Source organism: Ananas comosus, linkage group 15 (assembly GCF_001540865.1).
Source record: "Ananas comosus cultivar F153 linkage group 15, ASM154086v1, whole genome shotgun sequence".
Taxonomy (NCBI): Eukaryota; Viridiplantae; Streptophyta; class Magnoliopsida; order Poales; family Bromeliaceae; genus Ananas; species Ananas comosus.
In genome coordinates this window covers 2,489,179-2,503,995 of record NC_033635.1, presented here as the reverse complement: position 1 = coordinate 2,503,995, position 14,817 = coordinate 2,489,179, and the positions used below count along the sequence as shown (strand labels likewise).

General features: G+C 40.6%; 4 protein-coding genes across 4 annotated transcripts; 3 read left to right on the top strand and 1 right to left on the bottom strand.

Moving 5' to 3' along the window:
- Nucleotides 290–14,395, bottom strand: LOC109721033. The gene is given in 9 exon segments (XM_020248433.1): nt 290–527; nt 529–586; nt 815–925; nt 1,024–1,091; nt 1,470–1,564; nt 2,180–2,250; nt 2,887–2,926; nt 3,071–3,321; nt 14,384–14,395. Coding segments are annotated over 8 exon segments (762 nt in total). The 5' UTR covers nt 3,309–3,321; nt 14,384–14,395; the 3' UTR covers nt 290–446.
- Nucleotides 4,889–5,365, top strand: LOC109721502 (RING-H2 finger protein ATL64-like). The gene has a single exon (XM_020249152.1). The coding sequence runs from the start codon at nt 4,889–4,891 to the stop codon at nt 5,363–5,365; it is 477 nt and encodes a 158-aa protein (XP_020104741.1).
- Nucleotides 10,344–10,979, top strand: LOC109721500 (RING-H2 finger protein ATL73-like). The gene has a single exon (XM_020249151.1). It carries the CDS (start codon nt 10,344–10,346, stop codon nt 10,977–10,979), a length of 636 nt encoding a protein of 211 aa, XP_020104740.1.
- LOC109721499 (NEP1-interacting protein-like 2) lies at nt 13,363–13,776 on the top strand. Its single transcript, XM_020249150.1, has one exon. It carries the CDS (start codon nt 13,363–13,365, stop codon nt 13,774–13,776), a length of 414 nt encoding a protein of 137 aa, XP_020104739.1.

Sequence of the window (14,817 nt, the reverse complement as noted above, 5' to 3'; positions counted from 1 at the left end):
TGCGTTGTTTTACTTCTAAGCTATGATACTGGTTCAGGTTGTATATTGGTGCCGTAGTAATAATTGCCGTACCTATCAAAGATCAGTTATTCAGGCCTAAGGACACAAAACCATTCTAGTTTGAAGGGTATTACTGTACACGTGAATACTTGTACAAAACCCATAACCGACGTGAATGGATTTCACTAGCGAATGTACGCTAACTCGTTGTACATGTTATTTGTCCTTAATTTTTTTAAATCAGTCATCATGCCTCCAACGAATCAATTAATTTTTGGCATTGTTGTGGTTATTAGGCATTTTCAGAAATTTGCACCAATCTTGCAAGAATCATAATACGTCCGAATACATCATTTTAATTACTGGAGACCACAACATTTCTTTTTATCTTTTCACTTTTCCCTATTTTTGACGGAAACATTATTGAGAGGCCTTAAGATCTGTCGTCAGAGAAGACTTTCCAATTGTTTCACCTCTGGATTCATATCTTCCAACTTGCCTTCATTCCCATCACTTGGAATCCTGTAATGCATCTGCTATTGCCTTCCCTTTGTCCAGAATTGTTGATGGCACAGTTTGCAAGAGACTACAAATGAGTAGGTACTATTATTTGGAGGGGTTTTTTTGTATTATTCAATACGAATCAAAATTTTCAAAATAGATCATACCGGATAATACGATAAAATTGCAGCTAAAAAGGATCTGGCTTGCTCTTTTTGGTCAATTAAGCAAAAAGTTGCTGTTTGAGAAGAATAGTTTTTTTTTAGGAAGAGAAGATTCAGAAAATAGATACAGTAAGCAGATTTACTAGTACCTATCCAAAGCACCCACAGCGAGCCTGATCTTGCTCTTCATAGATTCAACTGATGCAGTTGGGTCTTTCCTCAATGCATGTAGCAGTAGTGAGTCGAGATCCTCTAATGCTCTATGAAAGAAGAAAAATTTTCAGTTTACAGAGCAAATAAGAACGAAAATTCCAAGTCATGCTGATGAACGTTATAGATCGTTCGAAAAGAACCATACCTTAGGCATTGATCGACGGCATCTGAAGCGACTTTTCCTTGCCCACTATCAGTAGCATATTGTGCCACCTATAATTCCGAACATAATGTCATAAAGTGCTGCCACAGCAAATAAACATGTGTAAACAACTCTTAATTAGCACCACCATGCCCTAAAAACGCTCACATGAAACACATTCGGCGACAATGAAGAAAGCTAACTTGGTAGTAATAGTTTGAAAATGGTATCAGTTAGTTTTGATTCAGTCGCCATGCATTGGTTCTATATAAGAAACAAATCACCTTACAAATAATAAATCTCAGCTGCTTGTGAAAAATGACTAGAAACTGTAGAAATACAACTATATATAGCTAACTAACCATATCTGAAAGCTTAGAAGAAACATCTCATCAAGCATATTTCGTAGACAATTATAATCATTTCTATTTGGTTACTTCGATACTCACAGCTCGAATATTTACTCGTAGAGACGCAGCTGGACCAGATCGAAGTAAAGATCTGCTTTCATCATAGTTTGGCTGCTCCAGATCCAGATATTTCTCTGTGAAGAGGTACAACAAGGGGATATTTAAGTGAAAGAACATGTTTCAGAGTGAAAGTGATACATCATACAAGAAGATCAGATAAAAGATATCTCAAGCATTTAAAGGAATTACAAATTAAAAATTTTATTATAAACTACTCGAATAAATAATTATATTCAAAAGGCACTCTAGGTCATTTATGAGGCTGTTCCAAGAATTTAATATTCGTGTGCACTGATATCTAACATAAGATATCCTTTTCAATTATATGGTTCCGCATAAGAAAAACCTGGAATTTGATAGGGTGGCAATAGCTCGAGTTAGGCAGGTTTGGCTCAGAACTTCAGTCTAGCAATAGTTAATAAATTATAAAACCTTAGTACGATGCATTGAATTAGCCTTCTCTGCAAGAAAATTATGAGGTTTTAATGCATTTATCGCCTAACACTGACACACTGAATGATCTTTCAGCAGGAAATTTCAGTTTTAGTTCCAAAATGTGTGTAAATCTCCGTAAAAACTCTTTCTTGAGGGTTAGTTATTAGTGGTTTTAGTTCCAAAAAGTGTGTAAATCTCTGTAAACACTTTCTTGAGGGTTAGTTGTTGATGGTAAAATATCAGCAGCTATTTACCTAAGTCCTCGAATTGTGCTTGAGTCAAAAGAACAGCAGGGATGTATGCCTCTAAAGGCTCCAGCTTTTTCCTGACAAAATTGAGGGAAAAAAGAAAGGAGCATGAAAAGAAAGCCACACTCATGATCAAAAAGGGAAGTTCAATATGATGGCTAAACTTTGTTAAATGACATGATCTAAGTATGTAATGACAGCTATGATGTCATAACAAATTGCTGGAACTCGTTACCTGGATTATTAATGTTTGTGAACAAGAAATTAATAATATAAAATTGAAAAACAGAGTAGCATATTCAGATGTAACCTGAATAATAAGATCATATCCGAAAACAACCTAAAGTGAATAATTAGCACACAACACATGAAAACCTTTAAAATGATAATCCCAACCTCATTCCTCATACAACACACATATCACAAGAAGAGTAAGTTGTTCATAATTATCTCCAGCCCATCAACTTCAGCTGCTCTGACTAATTTTACCAAAAACTCGGCATCAGCCACATTTTTCAAGAATCTGTTGATTCAAGGTGGATATTCAAATGCAGACAAATATATGTAAGGCAAACATAAATTCTTACACGGCCAAATAATGATAGTAAGCTGAACTTGCAATTACCGATTTGAAATAGCTGAATTCGATCACTCCACGAATGTGAAAACCCTAATTTCCATCCAAAACCAAACAAGCGGAGGAGAGAGATTACCTCTTCACATATTTATCGAACGGATTCCCCGCATCAGCGCCTGCGATCATCACATACCGATCGATTCAGATCAAGATCAGGGAAAGAGGAGAGGGACGAAATCGAAACGTGAACCATCCGATTTAGAACAAGCGCGGAGAGAGAGAGAGAGAGAGAGAGAGAGAGAGAGAGATCAAGGACGAACGGTGGGGACGCGCCGCGGGGCCGTCGAGGAGGAGGAGGAGGAGTGCGGAGGAGGCGGCGCGGCGGGTGCTCCGGCCACCGTGATGCGGCGGCGGAGGCGGCGGAGGAGAGGATGAGGTCGCGGTGGTTCGGCGCCGGAGGCGGAGGCGGCGGTGGATGGAGGTGGGGAAGGGGGGGAGAGTGGGGCGGTGAGATGCGCCGCGGAGGAGGGTAACGCAGGGCAGGAGAGACGAGGACATGAGAGAGAGAGAGGACGAAGGACTTGTAAACTCGCGCCGGAGAGGATGAGGAGGAGATAGAGAGCCCTTCGAAGCGGGAAAGATATATACTCGTGGCGCAGCGAGCTTTTTATTTTCCTTTATTTTATTATTATTATTATTTTTCTTTGTCCTTTCAATGCTCCGGAGCTTATATTATACTGCATACATTGTGCCAAACTTTCATGGACCATAACATTCAATAGCATAATTATAATAACCAATTTCTAAAATGCGTTCAAATTAAGATAAGCAACTACAGAATCCATAACAAAAGATTGAATTAAACCTCAGATATTAAGCGAAAAACGAGGAACAAAACTCATAACCATTACTTGAGGTCGCAAACAGCAAATAAGAAGGAAAAACAAAAATATAGAGAAAGAAAAACTCAAACATCAGCAATATCATAAAACAATGCATCATTCAGTGGCGTCGGTCGACGACGTGGACGGTGAAGTGAATTTCGTCATTCTGAGGGGCTCGAGCAGGGCGGACGGCCGGAAGCTCCTGCGCCGTGCAGTGCCGACGACAATCGCAGCAAAGCCACCTGCAGAAGGAAACGGCAGCAACTAATAGGAAACCAGCCAGAGCCAAGAGACAACACCAGAGGAGGACGAATTTTAAACTAGGCTTTTCGGACGACAGCGTAGCCATATCGAGGAATTACGAAACAATAGCGCAGAGTTTTTAATAGGTGCAGGTAAACGAGCGTGTTGAGTTATTTATATAGCACTCAAATTTTCGTAGCGATTATCTACAATAATTAGAATTCAGTTCAGATTAGGACTAGAAGAGGGATATTGAAGCTGATTCCGAATTAAGGAAAAAGTAATTCTATTAGGATTATGTATAATCGTCAACAAATCCTACTAGGATTAGGATTCGTACCGTTAATGTATAGAGTGATACTAGATGTTTGAACATTATTTAAGCAACGGACGGTTGTCATGTTGAGTCCTAATTAAATTATATGATTCACAAATAAAAAAAAGAAAACGAATCATTTCAGAATGTTTTATTGGCTCTTCAGCCCGAAAGATTTAGGGGACATAAACGGATCGGAGAGAGGAGGGGAACGGCCGCGCGAAAAAGAACCCGACACGTAACCCGTTTAAAACTGAACTTTTAATATATCTATAGATAATATATTTTTATAAATATTGTAGAGATTAAAATGTCACGATTTATTAAAAATAAAAACAATGTTTTATATAGGACAAACCCATTATCGCGGAATAGCTTAAGCACTCAAATTTTCTTAGCGCTAATGTACGATAATTAGAATAAAGTCCGACTAGAACTAGAAGTGGGATTTGAACCTGATTTGGAAAGTTTAGTTAGATTCGGAATTAAGGAAAAGTAATTCTACTAGAATTGTGTATAATCATCAACAAATACTAGGATTAGGATACGTTCCGTTAATATATAGACTACGGACAGTTGCGTCGTCCCACAGTTTACCAGTTAATTTCGTCTTACAGCCACCACTTAGCTATTACCTTTTCTGCTCCTCCTCCTCCTCCTCCCTGGTTCGCCAGAGTACGAGCTAGCTAGGTCCCATGGTTCGGCCTCTCGGAACCACGTCCTTCTCCTTCGACGCCCGAGGACCTGCGACCGCAGCTCCGGTCGCCTACGACTATGACAGACTCAACAACATCGCTTTTCTTGCGACGTTCATGCTCTATGTCGCTTTCGCCGCGCTCGTCTTCCTCACCTTGGCAATCTGCAGCTGCTGCTGCTGCCGACGCTCCCACGTTGAGCCCCCGACCGTCGCCAACTCCACGCCCGCGTCCCAGCATCAGCCCGTCGACGAGATCGCGATCACCATCCACGCTAAAGACTGTACCGACAATGACGGCGGCGGAAACAACTCGGAGAGCTGCGCGATATGCCTGGAGGATTTCGCGGCCGGAGAGGAGCTGCGCGTGCTGCCGCGGTGCAAGCACGCGTTCCACAAGGACTGCGTCGACCCGTGGCTGCTCGCCCGATCGAAGAGCACCTGCCCGCTGTGTCGGGACCCCGTCGTCGTCGCCTGACCGACGTCCGACGGGGATCTTGATCATGATTCTGACGACAACACCGGCAACGGTTTTCCGACAGTCGACTCGCTGATGAACTTCTGCCGGTTTTCCGACAGTCGACTCGCTGATGAACTTCTACCGCTTATACGGTGATGACGAGAGCTTCGGCATCGGCGATGATAGTATTAGCGTCTTCTTCTCGGAGATATGATTACTTTCTTGGAGCTTATGTAATTAACTGTGTCATTAAGTAGCATCTCTCATTTCTTGATCTTTATTAGTTTTCTTTGGGCACTGCTTTGGGTTGCATGGGCCTGTCGCATCAATGTGCTGTTTACAATTTTTGTACATAATTTTTTATTCAATGGAATATAAGCATATTATCTTTAAAAAAATTCATCATGTATATGGAGAAAATTGGTTCTTGTATATACTACACTGTTAATATTAATATAAAAATTTTTAATGAGTTTTTTTATTATTGGAACTATTTCTATCACAAACGTTTATTTTTTCTTTACAAATCATTTTTCAAAATTTATTACACCGCTCAGCAGTACATGAATCAGGATTATAAAATCCAATTCGATAACTAAATTTCGAGCTACATCTAACAATTCTGAATAGTTCCGTTTGAGAACAATTATAAATCAATTTGCTCGAAACTATCACTATATATTCATAAGAAAAAATTAATATTTACAAGAGAGCGAACTATCAAGAAACATAAACAACTCAATCTGCTACCAAACTCGTTATGATACGAAGTAAAAAGGAAAAAAAAAAGGGAAAAAAAAAGCTCTCTACAAAAAATTACTTAATTAATTATACATCATTGGCGATTGCCAACATAGAAATCTCAATGCTGATTTGGTCACAAGGCTTTTCTATATCAACTACATGATCTCGACAGAGTGGGCAAATTTCCGATCGCACGCCGAGCCACTGATCGATGCAGCTCCTGTGGAACGTGTGCTTGCAACGCGGCAGCACGCGCACCTCCGCTCCTGCTTCCAGCTCATCCAGACATATTGCGCAGGCGTTGTCATCGGGACGGCAGCCAGAAGGAGCGGTGCCGTTGGAGTAGACCATAGCGGGGGCTACATCGTCGACGAGAGTGCGCGGGAGGCCGTCTTCTCTCGCCGCGTGCCGGAGATTGCAGAAGAAGTCATAGCAGCAGTTGAAGACGTTGGCAAGGATGAGGACGAGGATCGCAAGGATGGCGACTGCGAAGGTGACTCCGAAGGCGACCAACACGACGGTGGTGGCGACGAGCCCGAAGCTCCAGTGGATGGAGAAAACTGAGAACGTAGCCATGAGGAGGAGGAATAGAGCAGTACTATTACTACTATTGGCGTATAAAAGAAGAGGGGCTTATATATGCATGTGGTTCTTTATATTTGTAGGCACTACACGTTGGTGTTGCCTATCGTGACTAGAAAACTATGTAGTTTACGAGTATGAGATGTAAGGATTTTAATCAAAGTTAATTTGATTCGGAAATTCCGACTCGGTTTAGGAAATCCTATTACTCCGAGCACTATTATTAGGTGGATTCTTTAAGTGCCAAAATTATTTTTGTTGGGAATCCGGTATTCGCATCGCATCGGTACCAAATTTTGAGAATTCTTAACTCGTATTGTTACCGACTGTTGTTGATCCGGTACTGATTGTTGGAATTCTACAACGAAAGCGTCTAATCGAATTTTTAGCAGAATCTGATGCAATTATAAAAAAAAAAAATAACCAAACAGAAAATATACGAATAAAATAAAATTCATTAAAGAAAGAAGTTTATATCTAACTTCTCTTCTGCAACAGAATAGTACAACCAGAACCCTTTTTTTGAAAACCCACAAAGAACACAACTCTCTTTTTCTCTCTCACATGCACCCGTGCACTATATGCATGCAACTCATGGCCAAACTTCTCTGCAGTACGGTCCACCAATGACTTCAAGATATCTCAGTGTAATGTGGGCTGTAACGGGCCGGCACGGCTCACATTTTTCGGACCGAAACGGGCTAGTAGTCGGCCTGGCTCGGCCCGGTTTTAATTTCGGACCGTGCCGGGCCGGGCCCGAGCTGTCTAGCCTCTGGCCCGGGACGGCGCTTCGGTCCGGAAGGCACGGGGTGTGCCCGGCCGGGCCGTTTCTTAAAATATTTATTTTTTAATTTTTTTTTAAAAAATTAGTTTTAATTTAATTTAATTATTTAAAAATATATAAAAATAATTGTAATATAGTAAATATTTAATTTTTTTAAAAATAATAAATTTGTATCGACCGGGGGGTGCTTCGTTGCTGTCGTCGCCCGCAGCATCCGTTCTTCGGGCCGGGGCCGTGGGCGGAGGCGCCACGGGAGGCCGGCGCGAGGGCCTTGGGGGCCGGCACGAGGGCCACGGGGGCCGGCGCTGGAGCCACGAGGCCGGCGCGAGGGGCTCGAGGGCCGGTGCTGGGGCTGGCGCAGGGGTCTCGGGGGGCCTCACTGGGTCCGGCGCGGGGGCCTCGGGTACCGGGGCTGTGGGCGGAGGCGCCATGGGGAGCCTCTCCTCAAGCTCCTGGGGAAGAGGAGAGCTTAGGCCCTAAGGCCCAAGGCACCTGCCATGCCGGGCTGTCGGGCCACAGAGGTGCGGCCCAGCATGGCCCGGAGGTTCGAGCCGGGCCAGCCCGGCACGGACTATAGCCCTGCCCGAAGCCGTGCCGAACACCCCAGAAGCTTGAGGGGAGGGGGGGGCGGTGAGATGCGCCGCGGAGGAGGGTAACGCAGGGCGGGAGAGACGAGGACATGAGAGAGAGAGGGGGCGAAGGACATGTAAACTCGCGCCGGAGAGGATGACGAGGAGATAGAGAGCCCTTCGAAGCGTGAAAGATATACTCGTGGCGCAGCGAGCTTTTTATTTCGCTTTTTTTCTTTTCTTTTCTTTTCTTTTTTGTTCCTTTTCTATCGGTTCTCCGGAGCTTATATACTGCATAGTGCATACATTGTGCCAAACTTTCATTGACCGTAACATTAAGACGAGTACTTTAATTCGATCTAGAAAACACTTAGGGCGCACAGACACCAATTAATAGCCTATAACAAATTTTGATTAAATACCTAAAATTCTGATAGCAATTATCCTAAAGGGGGTGTCTTTGGATTTTCTTTTAAAGAAAGGTTTATTGCACTCCAATTAACACTTCCAATCAAATATCAACTAATTCAGAAATTAGGTAAGTTTGAGCCAAGAAAAAATTGCAAATTATCAACTTTGAAAATCTTAATATCCAATTGCTAAAATGCACTAGAATTTAGAAGCCACAAGAGAATCCATAACAAAGAATTGAATTAAACCTCAGATATTAAGCAAAAATTAGCCATACATACCAGCATAATTAGTACCACTTAAAATTTTAGAAAAAGACCCTAATAACCATTACTTAAGATTGCGAACAGAAAAATAAGAAGAAAAAATATATATAGAGAAAGAAAAACTCAAACATCAGGCATCAGCAATCTCATAAAACAATGCATCATTCAGTGGCGCCGGTCGACGATGTGGACGGTGAAGTGGATTTCGTCATTCTGAGGGGATCGAGCAGGGTCGACGGCCGGAAGCTCCTGCACCGTGCTGTGCCGCCAACGCCAACTGCAGGAGTATCAGACAGCAAGTAATAGGAAAGCAGCCAGAACGAAGAGACCCAACCAGATGTCGGACCACGGCGTAGCCATATCGAGGAATTACAAAACAATAGCGCAGAGTTTGCAATAGGTGCAAGTAAACGAGCGTGTTGAGTTATTTATATAGCACTCAAATTTCGTAGCGATTATCTACAACAATTAGAATTGAGTCAGACTAGGACTACGGCTCTCCGACCGTCGAACTTCTACGGTTTATACGGTGATGATGAGAGCTTCGGCATCTACGACTACGTCGTTGATGATAGTATTTGCGTCTTCTTCTCGGAGATATGATTAATTAATTTCTTGGAGCCTATGTAAAAGACTGGTCATCATTAGTAAAGATATCCGTGGATTGACGGGTCCGGATAGTTTGGATAGTTGATATACTATATTTATATTTTTTAAAAAATAAATAAAAAAAAATATATATTCTATTTATTTAATTACGGATCGAGTTCAGATCTGAATACTTTAAGTTAATAATATACACAATGATCGGATTTATTTGAACGAGTTTGCGTACACTATGCGTTTAAGACCGGGCATGAATTAGGTACGGCTCTGGTCTAAATTGAGTATGGATATCCGTATATATATATATTTTTTATTAATTTTATTAAGCGAACAAACCATAAATCTCTCACTATAAAAAAAATATGTGTTCTAATTAGTTGCACCCAATCTAATAAAATTTGTTCAAAGGAAAAATTTAAACGGTAAACAATTAGAATTAGAAAACAAGTAAAATAAAAAAAAAAAGAGTAAATAGAACGATTAGGATTTTCACTATGATGAAAATATATAAAGACATTTCATCTATAAGTTCTATTGAAATTGATTTCTCAACTTCAAATTTTTTTTATTTATTATTGGATATTTAACCGGGTCCAGCTCCGGGTACGGATTTGAAAATTTTTCCGGCCCCTATTCATTAAAAGATCAGGTTCGAATTGGGTCCAAATCCGGTATGAATATATATATAAAATATCCGGACTCGTACCTAAAATTTTAACAGATAACTTTTTGTTTTACCTGTATATTACCAATTTTTGTCGAGTCTGGTTCGGAAAGTTTAGTTAGATTCGGAATTAAGGAAAAGTAATTCTACCAGGATTGTGTATAATCATCAACAAATCCTACTAGGATTAAGATACGTTCCGTTAATATATAGAGTAATACTTGCACATTATATAAGCTACGGACAGTTGCGTTGTCCCACAGTTTACCAGTTAATTTCGTCCTACAACCACCACTTAGCTATTACCTTTCCTGCTCCTCCTCGTCCTCCTCCTCCCTGGTTCGCCAGAGTACGAGCTTAGTTAGCTCCCATGGTTCGGCCTCTCGGAACCACGTCCTTCTCCTTCGACTCGCGAGGACCCGTGGCCGCAGCTCCGGTCGCCTACGACTACGACCGACTCAACAACATCGGTTTTCTTGAGACGTTCATGCTCTATGTCGCTTTCGCCGCGCTCCACTTCCTCGCCTTGGCAATCTGCAGCTGCTGCTGCCGCCGACGCCCCCGCGACGAGCCCCCAACCGTTGCCAACTCCGCGCCCGCGTCCCAGCATCAGACGGTCGACGAGATCGCGATCACCATCTACGCTAATGATGGTACCGACGACGACGGCGGCGGAAACAACTCGGAGAGCTGCGCGATATGCCTGGAGGATTTCGCGGCCGGTGAGGAGCTGCGCGTGCTGCCGCGGTGCAAGCACGCTTTCCACAAGGACTGCATCGACCCGTGGCTGCTCGCCCGATCGAAGAGCACCTGCCCGCTGTGTCGGGACCCCGTCGTCGTCACCCGACCGATGTCCGACAGGGATCTCGATCGTGATTCTGACGACAACACCGACAATGGTTTTCCGACAGTCGACTCGCTGATGAACTTCTACGGCTTATACGGTGATGACGAGAGCTTCGGCATCGACGATGATAGTATTAGCGTCTTCTTCTCGGAGATATGATTAATTTCTTGGAGCTTATGTAATTAACTGTGTCATTAAGTAGCATCTCTCATTTCTTGATCTTTATTAGTTTTCTTTGGGCACTGCTTTGGGTTGCATGGGCCTGTCGCATCAAGGTGCTGTTTACCATTTTTGTTCATAATTTTTTATTCAATGGAATATAAGCATATTATCTTTAAAAAAAATTCATCATGTATATGGAGAAAATTGGTTCTTGTATATACTATACTGTTAATATTAATATAAATATTATTGAGTAATTACAGTCGACTAGAGAAAGAACAAATTTTAATTGGTTCTTGTGTAATATTTCTTTTTAAATTTAAAATATTATAATAAATTTAGTTAAGAAGTTATCAAATATAATATGTGTACTAGCTTTAGTTATTGAGATATGACTTGATCTACTAAATTTATTGTTGAATATAATAACATTAATTTTTAATAATTACTAAAAATACTTAAATCAAATCAAAAGCTCGGTAATTAATTAGGTGTGGCCCAACAGAAGAACTTAATAGGTTGAAGAGCTAACACTAGCCAAATTCAAGTTGTGGAAATTAATTTCGACTCGAATAGCAAAATTAGGGTACACTAATAAAAAAAAATTGATGAGCGCACAAATAAAAACGATAAAAAAAAAAAATAGGGCAATCACAAAATAGACAAATAATAAAATAGTAAAATAAAAAATAGAATACAAAAATTTATGGGAAATTTTTTTGCAGAAAAAAAAAATCACGGACAGAGGAGTAAATTTACTATAAGAAAAGGATACGTAGTAGTACAATACAGTAAAAAGTATAATACACTTTATCGTCTCCGGAGTAAAAAGAAAAACGAAATTTCTTAATAAGTTTCTTTATTATTGGACCGTCTATTTCTATTATAGAGGTTCATTTTTTTTTATAAATTATTTTTTAAAATTTATCACACCATTAAGCAGTACACAAATTAGGAGTATAAAATCCAACCCGATAACTAGATTTTCAGCTACATCTAACAATTCTGAATATATAGTTCCGCTCGAGAACAATTATAAATCAATTTGCTCAAAACCATCACTATATATTCACAACAAAAATTAATATTCGCAAGAGAGCGAACTATCAAGCAACATAAACAACTCAATCTGCTACCAAACTCGTTGTGATACAAAGTTAAAAAAAAAAAAAAAAGAAATAAAAAAAAACTCTCTACATAAAATTACTTAATTAATTAGACATCATTGGCGATTGTCAACATAGAAATCTCAATGCTGATTTGGTCACAAGGCTTTTCTATATCAACTACATGATCTCGACAGAGAGGGCAAATTTCCGATCGCACGCCGAGCCACTGATCGATGCAGCTCCTGTGGAACGTGTGCTTGCACCGCGGCAGCACGCGCACCTCCGCTCCTGCCTCCAGCTCGTCCAGACATATTGTGCAGGCGTTGTCGTCGGGACGGTGGCCGGAAGGAGCGGTGCCGTCGGAGTAGACCGTAACGGGGGCTACGTCGTCGAGGGTACGCGGGAGGCCGTCTTCTCTCGCCGCGTGCCGGAGATTGTAGAAGAAGTCGTAGCAGCAGTTGAAGATGTTGGCGAGGATGAGGACGAGGATCACGAGGATGGCGACTGCGAAGGCGACTGCGAATGGGACCAACACGACGGTGGTGGCGACGAGTCCGAAGCTCCAGTGGATGGAGGAAAGTGAGAACGTAGCCATGAGGAGGAGGAGGAACAGAGCAGTACTATTACTACTATTGGCGTATAAAAGGAGAGGGGCTTATATATGCATGCGGTTCTTTATATATTTGTAGGCACTGCACGTTGGTGTTGCCTATTGTGACTAGAAAACTAAGTAGTTTACGATTACGAGATCTAAGGATTTTAATCAAAGTTAATTTGATTCGGAAATTCCGCGGGACTCGGTTTAGGAAATCCTATTACTCCGAGCACTATTATTATATTAGGTGGATTCTCAAGTGCCAAATTATTTTATCTTCTAAAGAAAAAATAAAATAAGCAATACTATCTCTAGACTTAAAAAACTGAATATAAATATTAAACTCTATCGATTGAATATCTTTTTTTAATAATCTTGAAACAAATTATTTTCTTATTATCGAAAATTTAAAAATATCATCTGAACTTTTGAATAAGATTAGTGTATAAATATTAAACTCTATGAATATCTTTTTTTGAATAATCCTCTGATCCGTAGTCCTATTCCTATTATCCTTTGCCCATTAAAACTCGCTTTGGGTGCAATATCCCTTCGTGTAGTGCATAAATACCAAGCCCTAGCTTATTTTGATCCACAATTTGCATAGTTCTATTATTCTCCTTCCTCCTGTTTCCTCTTCTATTCTCCTCAGCAGTCGCAATAGCGAAAAGCTCCTATGGGTTTGTCTTTGTCCTCCGACCGGCAAGAAGAAGAGACACCCGCCGCCGTTGCTCTGCGAACCTCTCGCCGACCCAACTGCTCCGTCATGAACCACATCTTCGATTTCGGCCTTGCTTTCAGCCTCTTTTTCCTCGCCTCGCGAAACTTTCGTTCACGGTCGCAGCTCGAGACCCCGATCACTATCGATTTGAATACCAAGGGCGGTCGTGATTCGGCGAGCTGCACGATATGCCAGGAGGAGTTCGCGCCAGGAGAGAAGGTGTGTGTGCTCCCGCGGTGCAAGCACATGTTCCACGAAGACTGCCTCCGTGACTGGATCATGTCCAAGGGCACCTGCCCGCTGTGCCGAGACCGTGTGATCGACCCAAGAGTCCTCGGATGGCGAGGAGGATTACTAGGACGATCTTGATGCCGACGACGACGATATGATCACGATCTTTTTAGTTTCTTGATAATCCATATATATTATTCATAAGTTGTTGTTAACAATGTCTTGGTTAACAGCAGTAGGCGTGATTTTTTCCTTCTCTCTTTCTTTTCTATTTTTTGAAAATTATTTGGGCGGTCCCTGTGAAATTGGATTAGGAAGTATATGAATAAACAGTATTATGCAATTTGTTAAGGCGATTATTGCTATTAGATTTCTACATTTACTATTCGTATGTAATTAATGAAGACGCATGCATTCATTTTTCTTGCACTTTTTTTTTCTCATACTATTTCGATTAAATTACTAATTTGAAAATTATGATTCGCATAGAGAGTTCATAATTTAGCTGTGGTGTTTGTTGAATTATTTTGTTTTCAGAGTTCACAATTTAGCTGTGGTGTTTGTTAGATTATCTGTTTTCTTTTAATTATTTAAAGATGTACAGTAAGTCACAATCACGTACGCACTATGCATGCCTATGCACAAAGTGAGAATCGATTCCAAATCACTCCGTTCTCAACTTGGTGCTACCGAAAGTATACATACTAGCTATATATATATATATATATATATATATATATATATTAGAGAGAGAGAGAGAGAGGGGCCGGTATACTTTTGATAGTACGGATTAGCAAATTATTTTCAATAATGCGGCTTCGAAATTGACGATCGGTTCCGTTAAACTTGAACTACACTATTGAAAGTATTTGAAAACTAAATTTTATAATTTTTCGGCATCATTTACCTATCAAATGAGTAGTCTAAAAATAAATGGTTGAAAATAAAAATCTCAGAAAAAATGATTATGAAAGACTTGAATTTAAAATCAGAGATACTAATCTTACTCTAAATAGTGAAAAGAATTTTTTATAAAAATTTCATCAGATTTGGATTGTTTTAAACCATTAAATTCACAAACACATCACATCTACTATTAAAATTGTCAATTTTGAGACATTTTGATCACTAGCCAAATGATGCCGAAAAATTATGAAATTTAGTTTCCAAATACTTTCA